This window comes from Petaurus breviceps, unplaced genomic scaffold, assembly GCF_028583685.1.
Source record: "Petaurus breviceps papuanus isolate PSGF00001 unplaced genomic scaffold, PetGlider_PUasm1.0 216, whole genome shotgun sequence".
Classification (NCBI taxonomy): Eukaryota; Metazoa; Chordata; class Mammalia; order Diprotodontia; family Petauridae; genus Petaurus; species Petaurus breviceps.
Window position 1 is genome coordinate 4759959 of NW_027185867.1, and position 19414 is coordinate 4779372.

Sequence of the window (19414 nt, forward strand, 5' to 3'; positions counted from 1 at the left end):
AGCAGTAACATTATATGTCAGGATCTAGACCATTATCCATATGGAAGGTTAAATTGAATGAGGAGAAATTAGAGTAATTAATAAAGAAATTAAGTATACAGCAACATTCATACAATGAAACAAAATATTCAGAACTGTAACTGTATAGTCTGTGCAGCTATTCAACCAGCTTCTAAGTCTAAGAGATGTAAACGGTGTTTTACGCTAAAATTTGGTGAGATTTTCTGTGTTTATTCCATTATTTTTGTCCAAAATAATATATTACTTCAATGCTCTTTCCCACTCTCATATTAGACCAGAAATATCTCAGCTTTTCCAAGACACAAATTTGAACTAATTGAACAAATGGTTATATATTCTGCTGCATCCAATCAGAATATCCATCCCAGCCAGGGAGGCTTGTATGGTTCCTTGATTGGAAAGAATTTTTGTGTAGATGACCTCTTCTTGATTTTTCATGATTATCAGTGAGTGGTTCTTCCCAATAAAAACTTGGAGTGGTTATAGGTTCAGATAGATGCTGATGTTGTCACTAAGAAGGAGAAGGGAACATGATTATACCTTTTAAAAACATTGACCTAGGAAGCAAGATTTGGTTTCTCATTCTATTTCTCACATTGCCACTCAGTCACTGTGTGATCTTGGGCAGATTGTTTCACTTAACTGGGACTTTTCTCATTTGTAAAATGAGAGGAGTTTGAATAAATAACCTGTAAAGTACCTTTAGGCTTTAACTGATAGTGTTAAATCACCATGGGTATAATTGGAGATTGTCGCCTACTTTTTGTATGTGGAAAGAGGTTTTAAGGAGCCTTGAAGGGAGTGCTATATTTGAGATATAGGGACACCCTCTAACCGTGGAACTATCTGTCTGAATGGGACAAAGTCCTCTTGACCTCTGTATATAATTCCCATCCTTATTAGATTCCTTTTCTATCCCCTTTTTTCTTTTGTACATCTCTTCTCCAAGTGCTGAAATTCCCTGAAAGGAGTGATTACTAAGTTTCAATGTAGTTAACATAATTCTTGATGCTTTTTTGAAAATTGTGCTAAAATTAGCCTCTATGTTGTCACTGACACCTGTTCCCTTCTTACCACCCAGTTATCCTGCTTTTAGGCACTGCTGGCATGGTTTGTCTGCTGCACCTTTTTCTCACTTTATATCTTTTAAAAACTTATTTCTCCTTAATTTATTTTTTTTCTCATTTTCCTTAATTTCCTGGTTATTTTATGTTCTCCAACCAATAGAAGTATATAAAGATGTACACGGGCGGAGTGAGCTCATTGGCTGAGCAGATAGCCAATCAGCTTCAAAGGAAAGAACAGCCCAAAACCCTTCTAGACAAGAAGGAACTGGTAAGAGATGTTCCGAGGGTACTGTGTGTTTACATATAACATAGAGCTATGGTAAAGTGAATTGGTTAGTTCTCATAAATTTATGATTCTATAGGTTGCCAAAGAAAGACTGGTGTGATTACTTTTTAAATTTAAGGATATTTGAACTCTGATAAATAAATATGAAGCTGAAAATAAACATATCCATGAGAAGTGTATGAGTGTTGAAAATATTAAGTTGTCTTATCCTAGGAAAGAGTTTTTCTCTTCACGAATGTCAGTTCATGAAAGAACCCAAGTATGGGAGTGTTCATCAGAAAGTGAGTGACCCCTCTCTCTATGACTCTTCTCCTCAGTTGTTTGATATTTTTTGACCCATCTGTCACATGCTAGGGACATGATACTTCCTGTACTTTGGTGCAGTGAACTTTAACAACTGCTTCCATAGTCAAGTGAAGGGTGTTGGAAGGGATGCCCCTCAAACTTTGAGGAGCCAAAATTCCTGTTGAATGATGCTGTAATCATTGATTGCCCCATCTCTCATTGTGAATTTATTGGTCAGGACTATGGTACAGAGGACAATGTATACCTGCAGATATCTCTTTCTGGAGTGCAGGTAGCCACGAGAGACAGTAACTCTGACCCACTTTTTCCTCTTCTTCCCATCCTGTTTCCCACAGGGCTCATTGAAGAAGGAGTTCCCCCAGAATATAGGAGGCAGTGATATTTGCTATTTCTGCCATAAGCGAGTCTATGTGATGGAGAGGCTGAGTGCTGAAGGGAAGTTCTTCCATCGAAGCTGCTTTAAGTGCGAATACTGCGCTACTACCCTACGCCTGTCTTGCTATGCATACGACATAGAGGATGGTAAGAACAACCTTTCTTCTTCTCCAGTCTTGGGCATTAGAAGTCCATTATCCACATTGCATGGATGTACTTCAAGACTATTCAGAGTCTGATTATGGTGGTTTATGCCTGTAACACCAGCTACTGGGGATGCTAAGATAGTCAGATCCCTTGAATTTAGGAGTTCTGAGCAGCATTGGGATGATGGTGATGGTGGTGATGATGATGACGATGATGATGATGGTGGTAATAACTGTCATTTATATAAGGTTTACCATGTGCTAGATACTGTGCTAACTGCTTCACAAATATCATCTCATTTGATACAATCAAGTACTTACAATATTTGGCATTAACAATAGTGAACCTCTGTGAGTGGAAGACTGCCAAGTTGCCTAAGGAGGGGTGAACTGATCAGGTTGAAAGCAAATCAAAGCTTCCATGCAAATAAGGGCCATGAATGACTCCTTGTACTTCTAGCCTGGATGAGATTGGGGAAACCCATTGTTTAAAAAAAGCAAAAAGAAACTCTCCTAGGTGCTCTTCTGTCTTTATACTCCCCCTCTTAATGACCTCATCGACTCCTATAGATTGATTTATCACTATCAAATGCACATAAGGAGCCCCAGTCACCTCCTGTGTTGGTCTTGAATCATGAACTACCTAGTGGACATTTCACACCCTATGACCCAGAGGTACCTCAAACTCAGTATGTCCAAAATAGAACCTATCCCTTCTCCAAATTTTCCTATTTCTATTGAAGGCAGCACCATTCTTCAGGTCTCCTTGAGTTCAAAACCTTGACCTTAGCCTCAGCTCCTTATGCTTCCTCACCCCACATATCCAATCTCTTTCCAAATCTTGTTGTTTTTACCTCCACAAAAGTCACCGCCTTAGTTGAGGTCTTCAGTCACCTGTTATCTAGATTATAACAGTGACCTCCGAATTGATCTCTTTGCCTCCAGTCTGTCATCATTCCAGACCATCCTTCTTCACAGAACTATCAAAGTGATTTCCCTTAAGAATCTTAGCACATCCTCCTTGCTCAAAAAAACTGCTTTAGCTTCTGTTCTGTCTGGAATAAAATCTAAATTCCTTTGTTTTATGAAGCCTGTTGCCTCCAGGAACAAGGGTGTTCAAAGCCCTTTTTAACCTGACCCCTTTCTTTCTTTCCTGACAAATAGTCTTCAGTCCAGTGACACTGTCCTCCAAGATGTTCCATGAATAATACACTCTAATCTCCCAACTGTCGGTATAGGTATTTTCTCTGACCGTTCCCCATATCTGAAACCTGTCCCACCTCTACTCCAACTACTGACCTCCCTGTGACTTCCTTAAGTCCTAACTAAAATCCTGCCTTCTATAAGAAGCCTTTCACAACCCCTCTCTTCATTCCAATGTTTTCCCTCTTATTTATTTCCTATTTATCCTGCTTTATAGCTTATTTATACATATTTGTTAACATGTTGCCTCCCTAATGGATTGTGATAGCAACGATTTTTTTGCCCCTTTTTGTATTTCCTGCACTTACTTGTACCTGGCACATAATAGGTGCTTATAAATGTTGATTGATTGATGATTGGTTGATTTCCAGCCTGATCCATGTGGTCTTTTTAGCCTTTTTATACACTACTCCTCTTTCTGCTCTCTAAGATCAAGCCAAACTGACCTTCCTTCTTTCCTTTCACATTCCATCTTCTACCTCCAGGCTTTTGTACTTGCTATTTCATCCGTGGGGTATATAACTCCTCTCCTCCACCTCATGCATCTCCCAGGATGCAGCTAATACACCCCTTTCTGCAAGAAGACTTTCCTCATTTGTCCCCAGTGCTAATACCATCCCTAAGGACCTCGTATGCAGCAACCTTGCATTGACTATTTGTATTTTGTATAGATTTATATGCTTTTGTGATCTGGTAGGTTAACTCGTAGAATGTAGAAATTTTTTTGGTTTTCGTATTTGTATCCCTCAGACTTAGCACAGTATCTTGCATAGGTACTTAATGAAATGTTTGTGAATTGGTCAGATCCCCCTTTTTGCCCCATCCTGTCAATCAACAATATTTGCTGAGCACTCATAACGATGGTGATGATGATGATGATGGTGGTGATAGCTAACATTTGTATAGTACTTTATGATGCGCCAGACCCTGCGGCAAACACTTTACAATTATTATCTCATTTGACACTCACGACAACCTTGGGAGGAATGTGCTGTTTTTATCCCCATTTTATGAATGGAGAAGCTTAGGCAAACCATGGTTAAGTGACTTAAGTACAGATTATTAGGGCTATTAGCATAGGATTTCAGAAGGAAGTACTCAATGAGAGGTAGAAGTAGAAGGCTTCTCAGAAGCTGTAGTCTAAACCTTGGTACCTGGGTAGGTATAATTGAACAAAATGAGCCAAAAATAGCAGTAGAAATGAGGTCAATAAGAAGACTGGCCTAATCAGAGGAGAATTATGAGTCTGAAAACTTAGGATCATAGATTTAAAACTGGAAGAGGCAATATTTGGAGCAGGCCTGGACAATTTGCACTTACCTAGTAGCATGCCAAAGGATTTTGGGTGACCCACAAAAAATGTAAAGGAAGACATTCTTTGTATATAGAGGAAAATCCTTTGGCCTGCTACAAGCAGGCCTTGGGATGTGAGTTGTACAGGCCTGATTTAGAGGCAATAAAATCCACTCTCTTCATTTTATGGAAGGGGAAATCAAGGCACCGAAAGATTGAGTGATTTGGCTAGAGTTACGCGTCTTGTAATTAGCTGAGGCAGGATTTGAATCCAGGTCTTTCTGCCTCCAAGTCTAGTCCCTATCCACTAAAAGTCATATGAAGTACAGGTCTGGTAGCTAGAAAGGGTTATTTATGGATAAGGGAAGCCTCAAGGAAACATTTTCTTCTTCAGATATTTGAGCAACTGTAAAATGTTGCTGAAACTGCCCTAGATTCCCTTGTGTACTCAGGACAGTTAGTGACTTTATCAGTACTTCCAAGAGCCAAGTGCTTTTTGTCCTGAAGGTGAAGAACATGATGCCTAGGGACAAGCTGATCCAAGGCTTTGGCTGCTGGCTACTGAAATAGTTGATGTCTTCTAAGCTTATCCCTTTGAGGTAGGGATGGTATTTTTTTTATCTTTCTTTCTCTGAAAGTGGATTATATTTAGAACTCTTCTTACTCTGTTCATAAACCCCTTTTCTTTGGCTTCATCATAGCAGTGGCAGCCTTGGGCTGGTACCTCAGGGTTATAGAGGAATTAGGAAGAAGCTCACTCATGACATTGTTGAGGAGTTTTTGCCTAAAGCTTTTAGTGCCCCATTTATCAGCAGCAAATTCTCCCTTTGGACTTCAGTGTCTGGCAGCATTCACTCCCTCAATATTTTTCTGTGTGGATCTTTAATTGAAAGGGCCATTCATCAGTTTTATTTGTCTCAGATAATATGGATCTTCTGATTTTCAGAGAAGATTTTAAGGAAACATGTTACTGCTTGTTCCTTCTTCTGAACACAAAATGAAAAAAGAAGGAAATATGATTTTGGTTAAGATGTAGCTGGAAAGGTTTTTTGGGGGTTTTGTTTTTTATGAGTTTTTTGGTTGTTTCCCTGCTAAAGAATTATTACATTCAATAGTCTTATATTGAGAACATGGTTAAAATTTTAAAGCAATTTACTCTAATTCTATCCTATTTTGAAAGAGACTAGGTAGTTTAGAATGACTAGGGGAATCTAGGGGAAAGAAGGCTAGGTCTGGAGTCATAGAGATCCTGGTTTCAAATCCTAATTTTATTACTACCTGTATAACTTTGGGCAAGGTTAACAACCTCTGTAAAGTGAGGGGGTTTAGAGGTCAACTCTAAATCTGTCACATGAAAAGGGGATGAAGCTTATTTTATGTACATGGACAATACAGAAATATAAATTGATAAAAGATATAAGGAGACAGATTTTGGCTCAGCATAAGGAAGAACTTTCTCACAATTAGAACCATCTAAAAATCAAATGGCTATCTTGGGGAGTGGGGTACTATTTCCTCTTCACTGTATATTTTCAATTAGAGATTAGATGATGTTTAGGGAGGTTTTAGGCAAGATTACTTATACCAAATGAGAAGGGCAGTCTATCTCAAAGATTCTGTAACTGAGTTTACTTTCATCATTAATATCAAACTGATGGACTAGATCATATGTACTTCAGAGGGGCACCGTTTTGCCCGGGTCCCTGATTTTCCTCCATTTCTGCTTCAGGAAGGCTTTTCATTGGAACTCAGATGCTTAAGGAAAAAAAAATAACCACTGCATCTCTTGCCAAAAGCTAGTTCATTTCCAATTGTTGCCAACTCTCAAGACTAAGACTCCAGATTAGACAATACGTCATGTCTTTTCCCTGTTATCTGGACAGCTGTAGTCTTACAATTGTGTCTTGAGGATGTTGTATTTGGAGTTCCAGCACAGGCTGGAATGTGGACACTGCAACATAGGACAGAAGGCTACTTAGTGACTGCTTTGCTTTGTCTTTGGGTCTACTCTTTAGCTACCATTTATTTTCTTGCCAATGTAAATATTCTATACTTAAACATACTTTATATATACATGATGTATACTATATATATACACACACACATATATACATATATATATATATATAATTTAGGTTCTTTTAACTAATAAATACATACAAAATCAATGATAAGACTTAGGCTGTCTTTTCCTGGATTCTTATTCATGTCCTAGAAGTTCTAATGAGTATAAAGTTTTTACTATGTGCCAAGTACTATGCAAAGTTCTAGGGACACAAATACAAGCAAAAAGAAAGATAATTCTTCACCCTCAAGTAGTTTGCAGTCTAATAAGAGAAAATAACATTTTAGGGTGGCTGGGTGGCATAGTGAATAGAGACTCCAGGACCTGAGTTCAAATCCAACCTCAGACACGTAACACTTACTAGCTGTGTGACCTTGGGCAAGTCATTTAACCCCAATTGCCCTCTCCTCCCCACTCTAAAAAAAAACCAAAACCAAACAAACAAAAAAAGAAAATAACATTTTCCGCCCAGCTGTGCTCCCTTCATTTTATAGACCAAGTGATTTTTCCATCATGCCCCTAAGAACCTCATCACCAGGAACTTCATTATCTTACAAGAAGGCATTAGTGTTGATACTTATACCACATCAGCACCCTCTGGCCCTCTGGTTGAAGGATAGATCCATGAGCTCCTCCCAAAATCTCCATTTAAGGAGGGAGCCTAGGCCAGCTAGCCCTTCATTTCCCACTGTAGCTCCAATGCAGTATTTATAGCGTCCACGATCACAATAAAGACCATAACTATAAGTATCGCATGATGTTCGATCACCAAAATATACCAAACTCTTCATATAGAGGACAGAACTGAAACATTTATTTAGACACCAGAAAACCAAATACCAAAACCAGTAAGCCGATTCCGTCATAGTACCAAAGATGTTCAGAAGCCATAATAACGCTGAGAGCCACAGCATCTTTCAGCCTTCCCACAAACCAATACAAGATCAGTATTTACTCACAAACCTCTCTATTGCCTTAATGAGTGTCTTCTCTCAGTATCGCATGATGTTCTTTCTGGCTAGCTCTGAGCAGCTTCCTGTGGTTTCTGCTTCCCTTCAGTCAATTCCCCCCATCCCAGAATCCATGTGATTACATTCTGCCTATCAGGGGTCAGAGTTTACTTTCAAAGCAGGGAAGGTCTGCAGACTCGCCCCTAGGTCTGTTCATCAGATTGTAAGTTCCTTGAGGGTAGAGGCTGTCTTTTCTGTATTTGTATCCCCAGCATTTATCACAGTACTTGGCTCATAGGAGGCCTTGAATAACCTACAACAGTCAGTTAACTAGTATTTATTAAGTATCGTGTTAAGTGTTGGTGATAGAAAAAAAAAGTCTTACTGTTAGGAACTCCGCAAACAAGATACGCACAGGGTAACATCGCGGGTAGTCTGGGAGGGAGAGCACGAGACTGAGATGACTGGGAAAGGCTTCTTACAGAAGGTGTGACTAGCTGAAGCTTGGAGGAGGGCAGGGGAAGGAGGAAGAGATCTAGGCATGGGCAACAGCCGTCAGAAACAGAATTTGTCACACCTGAGTGCCACAGAGTGTGTGGAGAGGAATAAGGTGTAAGAAGACTGGGAAGGTGGAAGGGTCTAAGTTATGTAGGGCTTGGAAAGCCGTACGGAAGACTTTTATCTTTTATCCTCACCGGATGGAGTTTATTGGAGGTTCAGGGCCAGGATGATATGGTCAGACCTGTGCTTTAGGAGGACCTTTGACATAAGTAGCTTGAATGAAAGATAGATTGGAGTGGGGAGAGACTCAAGGCAGGCAGACCCCCCAGCAGGCTATCGCAGTAGTCCAAGCATTCTGCTAGTGAAGACACTAATAAGTATCTTCTACCAAGGTAATGAAGACTTACTCCAGAGCAGATGCAGAGTCAGAAGAGAAAAGGGGACTTATACAGGTGATGTTACAAAGGTAGAAAAAACAGGACTTGCAGCTGATTGGATATTAGATGTGAGAGGGAGTCAGATGACATCTAGGTTGCAAGAATGGTAACTGGGACAATTGAGGGTGGTACCCAGCAATACTGGTGAAGTTTGGAAGATAAAGTTGAGGTGGAGAGAAGATGATGAGTTCAGTTTTAGGCACGTTGAAGATAGCTTGAACTCAGCATGCCTATCTTCAGGACATCTGTTTTGAGCTGTTCAAGGTGACTAACAGGCAGTCAGAGATGAACTGGAGGTCAAGAGAGCAGTTCAGGCCAAACAGGTTAGACATAAGAGTCATGCATGGAAATACTACATAAAAAGTAACTGAATAACAGAGTAAGGTGGGTGGGTGGGAAGGTGTCATAATGGGGGCAAGGCAGAAAAGCCCTCCTGGGAGTCATGGGTAGAGCCAAGTTTGAAGGGAGCATGGCTGACAGGGGTGCCTCTGGAGATTGGAGATACAGGGGAAGAACATGCAATTAAAAGATTATTACCCAAAAAAGACCCCGTCAGGTTGATGGGCACATTCAAAAGAGGGCAAATTCTTTGGGGTTGAATTATTGTTAGTATTCCTAGAATTCCTAGCAAAAACTACATGATTTTTTTTTTCTTTTAATGTAATCTCAGTGACTCTGCAAAGTAGGGTTGTTGCAAGACTCTTGGCCCCTTTTATAGCTTCACTTTGCCCCCTCTAGTATTTTTGCTTAGCTCTGGTATTTGAAGTCTTTAGAGATGGGCATTATATGAATGGGCAAGGTGATAGAATTATGACAATTACTGCTCATGCCCTTTTTCCTTTTTGACCTATGTATTGACAAAATACAGTTTATTGACTTATGCTTAGAGGTATGAGATTATACCCTAGAATCTTGGCATCCCTAGTTTTCTTTAAGGCTCAGCTGAGGTACTGGGTGTTCAGAGGTACACCTTCTGAGCCCCCTAGTTATTAATGCTCTCTTCACCCAAATTTCCTTGTATTTATTCGCCTACGGGCAGGCTGTCCCTCTGGTAGAAAGTAAGGTCCTCGAAGGTAGGGACTGTTTTGTTTTTGCCTTTGTATCTCCAGTACCTAGAACAATTCTTTGTGCATAGCAAGCTCTTAATAAATGCTTAAAAGTTAAATAGAGCCAATTAGTTCAGTAGAGAGAAATAGCAACTGTACAATTTCATAATCGTCCAATATGTTTTTTCCATGCCTCCCACTGTTCTGGGAACATTAACAAACCTTCAAAGTCAAGTGACTTACTCCACATCATTAGGGAGGCTGGTGGCCAAACTGAAAGTAGAAGAAACCATGTTTCCTCCTAACATAGTCAAACCAAATAAGCAGAGGCCCAGAACTTAGAAGAAGTCCTAGTATGACCAAGTAAAATATTTACAACCAAAAATTACAAGCTATAAGATTGTTATTCTTTTAAACTACTAATGGTCCCTGACAACAGATGCATCATCTCTTTGACACCAGTTAAGCTGGCAGGAACTAGTGGAAAATTTGTGAGCTGGGAAAATATTCTATGGGCATGAATACTTTTTAAACCTAACTGTAAAGCTGCTATAAAGTATGCCCCCCTCCCTCCCAGTAGGCCTGTTTGGGGTCAATGAAAGGGAAATCTCTGAAGGAAAAGAAGGAATGGAGCAGGTAAACAGGTGAAGGGTAAAAGGAGACAGACCAAAAAAAAAAAATTAGGCATTCCAGTCCATTTTTGTTTCTCCCCATTTTTTAGGTTATCTCATTTTGGCTTTGAGAAGAAAATATTTTTTAAGGAAAGCTACCCAGTTTACCATACCTTTTTCAGGGACTGTTTCTAAGAGTGTTGAAGTTGTAGGGCTGTTGGACCTTTAAGGAGATCCTATAACTGCTGCCCCCGAAGAGGCCAAAGGGCAGAACCCTAATGAAGCACTAAACTGTTTCAGAAAATTCACCTTCTCACTTTTTGAGGTGCCCCAGGCACTATTAGTTTCTCTGAAAATGACCCCTTTCAGCATTCATGCTTAGCACTACCGCACACCCTCAGTCTCCATCCCCCACCCTTCTAGTTACATTCATTACTGCTTTCCCCAGAAATGCAACTTCCAGCTTTCCATGTGATCCAATCTTTGTTCTTTATACACTACTGCTTTGTTCGTAGATGATGCCAGGCAAGCCTCGCATCTCTGCTCTGGGAACTGATTGGGGTTTGGTTCAGTGACTTTCAGATGCCAAATGAAATGGGCCCCAGCTTCAGGCAAAAAGGGAGAGACTAGCTCAAATCAGCTTATAGGGGTCGATTGTCTCCTTTGGCTTAGATATGTTGTCCTGGAGGAAGGCTAAGGAGCCAAGTGGGCATGCACAATAAATGAGAAGCAGAATTGTCTGGAAAAAGAGTTGTACAGATTTCAAGTTAGTAACAATTTCATTTACTTCTTTCCTTATCTCATACTGCCCACAGGTAAATTCTACTGTAAACCTCACTACTGTTATCGACTTTCTGGATATGCACAAAGGAAGAGACCAGCAGTGGCTTCTCTGTCTGGGAAGGTAACATCTAATTTTACTTCATTGGGTATTGGGAGGTAGGAAGAAGAGAACCATTGAGTACCATTTGGGGGTGAAGTGAAGCTAGGTATTAGAACAAAGTAATAGCTTATGGAATATTGTAGAGCTGGTTGAATAGTTGTTTGTAAAATCACATGCAACTTTTAAGGAAGGACAGGAACTTCAGGAAAACCTAGTAGAAACAGTCCCTATCAAAGGGACCCAAGATGAGTTAAAGAAAGTTGAAAAATAGTATTTCAAGAGGGGAATCAGATTCTGTGCTTTATTTGGGTTCTTTAAGTCCCACTACATAGACAAGGTTTGGAGATTAGATGGGTATGCCAGTCTTTCCTGCTTTTTTTTAATGTGATATAAAATAGGATTCATGCTGCTTAGTACAGTTTCTTCTCCACTTCTGGTAGGATGAGGTTCTCATTAGGAATGGCATTGGAGTCACATTTGAGAAGGTCTCACAGCTCCTCTTTGGCTAACCCTGAGATGGGTGGAGAAGAGACAAAAGTTAAATATTTTTTGCTATTCCTTTTCACCATCCTTATTCCAACTCATTTAGGGTATCAGTAGCTTGCTGAGACCTACTATTTTGGGGTGATGGTTTTTTTGTGTTTTGAGGTTTTGTTGTTTGGGGCTTTTTTTTTTTTTTTGCAACACCAGCTGGCCCCCTTATTTTCCCTCAGTTTTGTTTATAAAATAGATTTTGCTACTGAAATAGATGCCATAGCATGAGTCAGAAAAGATCTGGGTTCATTTCCTGGCTCTCCCATCCCTACTTGTATGGTCTTGGACAAGGTATTTAAATCTCTCTAAACCTCAATTTTCTTGCTTGTAGAATGGAAATAAAACTTGGATACACTGTTTATTTCATAGGGCTATGTTGAGGAAAGGTATTTGTAAACTCTCAAGCAATATGCAGCTCTAAGATGTGGTGCTGCTGGCTGTCATCTTTATTAATGGAGAGAAGCTAGAGGGAAAGCTTAGATGAGGCTAGAATTTGACTCCTGGTTACTTCCAAGATGAATCTGGCCCAAATCATAAAATATCTTATCTGGTGAGAATCTGAGTAGGGCATGTGTATTATTATCAGGTGTGGAGAAATCCCACACCAGTGGCATGTAGTACCACCAAAGATTGGTGGGATAGTTAAAGGTAAGCCAACTTTCCAGGCTCTGCTGTACTTGTGGGCTGGATCTCATCTGAAATTTGTTCCTTTGTGGAATCTAAAACTGTCACCTACTGACTTTCTTACCTTTTTTTCCTTTCCTAGGAGACTAAAGGGCCCCTGCAGGACGGCGCCACAACAGACAGAACTGGACGATCCGATTCTACCACCAGCTCAGTGGAGAGGACTCCAGGTAGCCTCGCTTCCTTGTTTGGCTGGGTGGTGCAGTACTCTCTTGGCCTCTATGACAAGGCCAAGGGGATGAGCCATCGACTCCAAAGCACCATTTCCTCGCTTGGGCACCAGGTAGCCCAAAACCCTTTGGACTCCTTTTTCATGTGTCAGCTGCTTGCTTTTGCAGTCCCCTTTCTCTATGTACTATACATATTACTCATACAGATTGTGGGGGAATTTCACTGGCAGGCTGCTAGCCCATAGAGAAGCCATTTGGAGAGCTATTAGAAATTGCTGCTAAAATGGCTCTGGGGTCTGACTCCATCCATCTCATCAGGGAAATTGTGCAGATCTCCTCCAGGCATACAGAGAATTACAAGACAAATTTCTTATGTCATTGACCCCAGGTGAGAAATCTGGAGGTACAAAGTCTTTCTATGGCTGGCCATTTTGGACTTTATTGGCATATTATTTTGGAATTGAGAAGCCTCACAATCTGGAATTTTTTGCTTTCACTTAAATTCTAGAGATTTGTCCTCATCCTTTCATTAATTGTCTGGATAAGATGCTGATGCTGTATTTGGTTCCTAACTGTTAAAAAAAAAATACACCCAATTCCTGTCTACCTTGGTGGTCAATTGTACTACTTACCTTAATTTTGGAGAGTCTTTCATTGACCATCCCTAACAACATCAGCATGCCTGTCAGTGCCACTGTCATTATTATTTATCTTAACTAGTGCTGAGGGATGGTATAGCAAGGGTGACCCAAATGGATGTAAAATGGGCAGAGGAAGGAAGTTTGTCCTTTGGATAAATAACCTATTATTGAAAACGTAATGGTTTTATTCTTAAAATTGTTTTCTGTTGTATGGATTAAGACTGTGATTATGTTTGCATATAAGAGATTTAATTGCTTATATCCCTCTTTTTGAAAAAATATCTTCCAGGAAGCCATTTAAGAATACATGGTTTTCAAAGTGGGCTCAAAAGGGCTTTAGATTTTTACCAGAAAATCATATTTTAAAACTAAAGAGTGTGATATTAGCAAATGTTCTGGACTATGGTAATGAAGGTGACAGAGTGAAAACAGAAAAGACTTGTCCCTCTCTGCAGCTCCCCACTCACAGGCTTCAAACAGCATGTTCACAGAGACGACTCCTCCCTGTACCTCAAAGCCTGTACAAAACACTCTATGGAAACCAGCATGTGCTCCTGGCTGTGGGCTGGGCAAGAATGGCAGGGGTAGGTTACTGGCATATTGAATCATGCCCTAATCTTGGCTTTTTAATCTTCCCATTCTATAAATCTAGGGAAGGTTTTCACTTACTATCCCTGTGAGACCAACATTTTATAGAGTAATCCAGTAATCATGTTTAACTCTTAACAGTCCTTGATGCCCTCTTCTCTAATAGAATGCTGATAACTCTCCACAGTTGACATTTATGAGATATCAAGAAAGGTAGTATTTCCATGGCAGAAAAACTAGGAAGGAATCTTCAAATAATCTTTTTTCTTTGGGTCCTTGAATATCCATTTGACTAAGTAAGAAAGTTAACTTCTAATCACATGTAGTGGTCAGTATAAGAGGCTTCCAGAAGAGAGGACTGTTTTATATCAATGAAAAAATACGGAGGCACTAAACTCACAAGGATGTCTTTGAAAAGAATTGAATTCACTTTTAAATTCAGGTCATTCCTTGACCATATCATAATGTATTTCCATTTTGCCCATTTGATTTTCATTTCTATTTTTGTCCACTTGTTGAGAAAATCGTAATTTTCAGTTTTGCAGCAGTTTAATTCTTCTTTTAGGCCTTTATCTTTTACTTGTGTTCCATATATTACTGTTTCTACTGCATTGTGGTCTGTAAAGGATATTTTAGTAAATATTGGTAAAACTCAATTTCTTATTTTTTTAAATAAAAGAGAAATAGAAGTTCTAATCTTTTGGCACCCCAATGGGATCTCTTCACACACCCTACTTTGGAGACCACTGCCTTAGGAATTACCCATTTTTTAGAGGTACTATGTGGTGCTAAAATATATATATTTTCTTTAATGTTTCCATTCAGAAGAAGACACCTTAAGTCATTAGATCTGACAGCTTTCACTGGTTCAGTCCTATGATCTCCTTTGTTTAAACTCTGATTAGATTTGACTAGCCCTGAGAGAAGAACATTAAGTCTCCTACAGTTATTTTTGTTGTTTTCTGCCTTTTTGCAGTTCAATTAACTTTCCTTTTTTGGAATTTAAATGCTTTGTCATTTTGTTCAAACATACATGCTTGATTTTTTTTCATTTCCCTGTCTATGACATTTCTCTGATTATCTCTCTTGAAATTATAAATTTTAAGTTTTTTGTTTTGTTTGATAACATGATTACAACTCTTTTTTGAATCAATGTGATATATTTGCTCCAGTTTTTTATATGATAATAGTAGTCAGAATAACCATACCTATTATTATTTGCATTTTGCATGTCTGGTTTCTAGATGTGTTTCTTATATGCATCAAGTTGTTTTGTCCATTCTGCCACTCTTCCATTTTATTGGCTTCTTTATTCCGTTCACATTTGAAATTTCAATTGTTAGGTTTGCATTTTCTTTTTTTGGTATTGAGTTACATTACCTTCCTACTTTATCTGAGTAATTAGATTTGCTTACACTACTTTGATGCTGTTTTACTTACTTTTGCCTACCCTTTCTCAAATTCTCTGACTACTTAAATTATAATTTATTTTTATTTATTTGTGTTTCTCCTCCTATGACCTTCTTTTGCCCTGCTTATGCTTCAAAATCTAACCTTCTGCCACCCTTTCCTCTTGAACCTCTTAGGTTAAGTAACATTCTTTTGCTGTGCCCTTTCAGAAGAACTTTTCCTTTGTTAGGATCTCGTTATTATTCTTCCTTTCTAATTTATTCTGAATTCTAGTCTCCAGTTCATGAACTATACCCTTACTTATTATTTCTTTATTCCCTCTGTGGAAGGGTAGAACATTTGGAGTACCAAATAGGATTCTGTGCCATTTCTATGCAAAATTATTGCATTTTTAGATTTTACCCATCCTTGGCTCACTTAGATATCAGTTTATGAAGAAAGCAACATTGAATTGAAACACTGTTCCAGATTTTGAGGCCTTATCCTACACCCTCTCCTTAGCATCATTCTCTACTCATAAAGCCAAATTAGCCTATCTCTGGTTCTTGTCCTCCCTACCTTGGGATGCTGGCTACCTTTGGGGACTCAGACTTACCCTTTTCTTGGGTGGATCACAATCCTGAGGGGCAACACTTTTCCAGAGAAGATAGTTTCTTAATGTGCAAATTCTCCCCAAACAAAATATTAGGTCCTTTTCTCTGAATACAACTATGCCCCTCCCTTATTTCAGATGTACATGTTGCTCAAAGGAGCATGTTCCTTTGCCCTTTCAGGGTAATCCTTCTTAGCTTCTTTTTATCCTATTCTCTCGTAGCCCAAATATTTAAGAATTTGCAGATGGTCCCTTTATATTCGTCTATGGACTGAGTACTGTTTCCCCTCAGTCTTTTTATCTTCTTTCTCCCTTTTTTCCTACATTCCAATAGTGGTTATCTTTCCCATGAAAGAGGTTCGTTTGCTTCTTGTAAAGCACACAGTTTTGTCTATGAGTGAATGAAAAAGCATTTGTTAAGTTCTTTTTATGTTAAAGCCTTGTGCTAAACACTGGCGATACAAACAGAGCAATAATAATCTAATTTAAGATTAATGTATGATATCTAATTCCTCTACCTTTCCTTCTCCTGTTTCTTTGTTTCATATAAATTTTTAGATCCTTAGATTCTTTTTATCCTTTGAGTTTCTTTTCTTTTTAAATAGTTGCCTATAAATAAAACAATTGATTTTAATTAGTCTTTTCTTATAATTGTACTTAAACTTTCTTGTGTTTCGTTTGAGGAGCTTGCTAGTCAAATATTCTTCTAGTATTTTGTTTTTGGTTTTTTTTTGTAGGAATGCTTCTTGCCTCTCTTGAAGGCTCACCTTTTTTCATTGATTAGGCTCTACTTTGTTAAATGTGTCATTTGGGGTTGCAGCTTAAGGTTCTTCACTTTTTGGAATATACTGTACCATTTTCTCCAGTTTACCATGACTGCAGAGTAATTCTAGGTTATTCAAATTGGTATTCCTTCACATTTGAATGTCTTTCTCCTGACTGCATGTGTAGTTTGCTATTGAAATTTCGAGATTTAACTACTTTATGCCTTAAAGTTTCAAACATGGCTTTTTTCTTCTCCTCTGGCAGTAATCTATGGATTCAATCAATTGTTGCTTCATGTTCTATGTTTAAAAATTTTGAACAGTTTTCTTGTTTTCCTGCAGTGTGATATTCAGGTTTTTTGACTTGACATAGTCTCCTAGGGGATCTGTAATCCTTAAGCTATATCTGTTATATCTTCAAGATCATTTACTTTAGGTTGCATAGAATTCTGGGCTGACTTTTTTTTTCTTTTACAAATATCATTGCCTTTTCTTTCTCTTCTAATTTTCTTCTACTTCCATATTTTGTTTTCTAAATCTTTTATTCCCTCTTTCAGAGCCTGAACTTGTTTAAAGAAATTCTCTATCATGTGTTGTGTCCTCTATAATCTGTATACTTTAATTCCAGATTAAGAATTTCTGATCTAATTTCATTCCAAATTTCTTCTTTTGAAAGTTTATTTTCTTTTAGAAACATTCTGGAGTTTCTTTGTTCCATCATCTTTGGGGAGGACAACAGAACTATTTTTAGTCAAGGAGTTTTGCTTCATTTCTCTCATCATAGTATTTTGGTCTCTTTAAGGTTTAACTCCTTCTTTCTGTCCTTATGAGCCTCTCTATTGGTTCATCTGCTTATGAGCTGAATTTTTATTTTATGTCTTATCTTATAACCCTTAGGTCTTTTAGCCTCTCTCTTATATTCTCAGTCACATGTCTCTGGTTTCCCTCCATATTCTTTGTCCTCTCTCTCTTACAATGACTATAGATCCCTCCTCCTCTAAAGTGGAATGTCTTTAGCCTCCTCGGTTGTGAAGGTATGGAGTGTCCCACCTCAGTGTTACTACCTATAGGAAACTCTAGAGAGAGAAGAATATTTCCAGCTGGAAATATTCCAGACCACAGAAGGTATTTCATCTCTAGCAAGCTCTATGTTACATTCTTAAGTAATATTTAAGGACAAATACCCCACCATCTGGGCTAGTAGGTACATAGTAGATAGAGCACTGGGCCTAGAGTCAAGAAAACCTGAGTTCAAATCTGGTCTCAGACACTTATTAGCCATGTGATCCTGGGCAAGTCACTGTTTGCTTCAGTTTCCTCATCTGTCAAATGAGCTGGAGAAGGAAATGGCAAACCATTTCACTGTCTTTGCCAAGAAAATGCCAATTGTGGTCACAAAGAGTCAGACATGACTGAACAACGATAACCCCACCGTCTTGCTGGTGACATCATCCGCCAGTTTCTAAAGCTGTTTCTTATACTTTTTTTAATAAAGGTTAGTGGATAAAAAAAAGAAATCCTCTCAAATTAGGGAAACTCTAGACTTAGCAGTTCTAAAAAATTATCTAAGCAGCAAAATCAATGAAAGACTCAAGGGCATTTCCATACATAGAATTCTTGAGAACTAAGCTAGAAAGGCTGTATGGTTAGTTAGGTTCTAGTCCGTGAGCACTATGAATAAAAATAATAATCATTTGGGTACCCTAAAATGTAACAGATTAAACTCTCTAATGGACTCAGTTTATATCAAAAACAGAAAGCCAAGTTTATTTTTCAGGGTTCCACCTCTATTTTAATTTTTTTATCTTTTTTCATCTCTCTATTTTAAATTGTAGTATAAGAATTCAAAAGTACAAAGGGCTTAGAAATGATGGCATATTTTCTGGAGTCCATTGCAGTCCTTTGGTGATTAGAGCATTTGAGCAACTAAGTGTTGGTAGCCTTTTATTTTATTTTTTGGGAGCGGGGGTTCACACCTATGAATATCATCAGTGAAGGGAATTCCTGGTGAGAAAATTCCATCTACCATTGCAGATTATTAGTGACTGTTAAGAAACTTTTGTTTTTAGAAAGTTGCCCAGAGTAGAGAAAAGATTGTATCTTGTTCAGGGTCACATTATGTTATACTTACTGCCTCTATAGTGATTTAATAGTTAGCATTGAAATATGTATTTATCTCTTTTTTTGTTCCATTGTTTTTTAATTTCTTTTTTATTTTAGACATACTAAAACTTAAATACATAATAAGAAAAGAAAAAGAAACATATTATAAACTTAAATATAAAATAAGAAAAAAAATCATGTGCACAGCAGAATGAAGGAGAGGATTCAGAATACATAGATAACTTTCTATTTCAAGAAAGCCAATATATTAAACACTGCGTGCTATGATGAAAGCTGTCCATCTTTTCTTTGCTTCCTTGTAGGTTCTCTTTTGTTTATTTTATCTCCTTATAAGGTTTCCTTCCCTAAGTCTCAAACTAAAACTGTCATTAATCAACCCAGAGTTTCTATATTTGAAAAGACTAGGTCAGTGAATCAGGGCTTCCATATAGGTCTTGTGTTTGGAAATCTTTAAAGTGAGTGTGTATATATATATATATTTCCTACCTTTCTCACCCCTCCATTCCACTGTTGCTAAGACTGCATTATATTGGTACATATGAAATAAAAGTAGATAAATGCTGTGGCTTTATTTGGTGTTTGCCTCTGCTGTGCTTGTGGTAAACTCTGAACCATCTCTGTATTTTGTCATCTTCCTTCGCTATTTTAATGTTCTTTTCTCCTTATGCCAAAATGGCTGCTCTTGATCCCACACACACACACACACACACACACACA

The 19414-nt window shown here is 38.4% G+C and overlaps 1 protein-coding gene and 1 long non-coding RNA gene across 2 annotated transcripts in view; one reads left to right on the plus strand and one right to left on the minus strand.

Annotated features, from left to right (window-relative positions):
* Positions 1 to 19414, plus strand: part of MICAL3 (microtubule associated monooxygenase, calponin and LIM domain containing 3) — a 246450-nt gene that overhangs the window by 127006 nt on the left and 100030 nt on the right. Inside the window, exons 22-25 of the mRNA XM_069094298.1 lie at positions 1249 to 1356; positions 2016 to 2202; positions 11123 to 11211; positions 12491 to 12578. Coding sequence (XP_068950399.1) covers positions 1249 to 1356; positions 2016 to 2202; positions 11123 to 11211; positions 12491 to 12578 — 472 coding nt within the window. The remainder of the gene's footprint in view (positions 1 to 1248; positions 1357 to 2015; positions 2203 to 11122; positions 11212 to 12490; positions 12579 to 19414) is intronic.
* LOC138165903 (uncharacterized) overlaps positions 11471 to 19414 on the minus strand; it is an 11404-nt gene continuing 3460 nt past the window's right edge. The window contains exon 2 of the long non-coding RNA XR_011169487.1: positions 11471 to 11701. This is a non-coding gene — a long non-coding RNA (uncharacterized lncRNA). The remainder of the gene's footprint in view (positions 11702 to 19414) is intronic.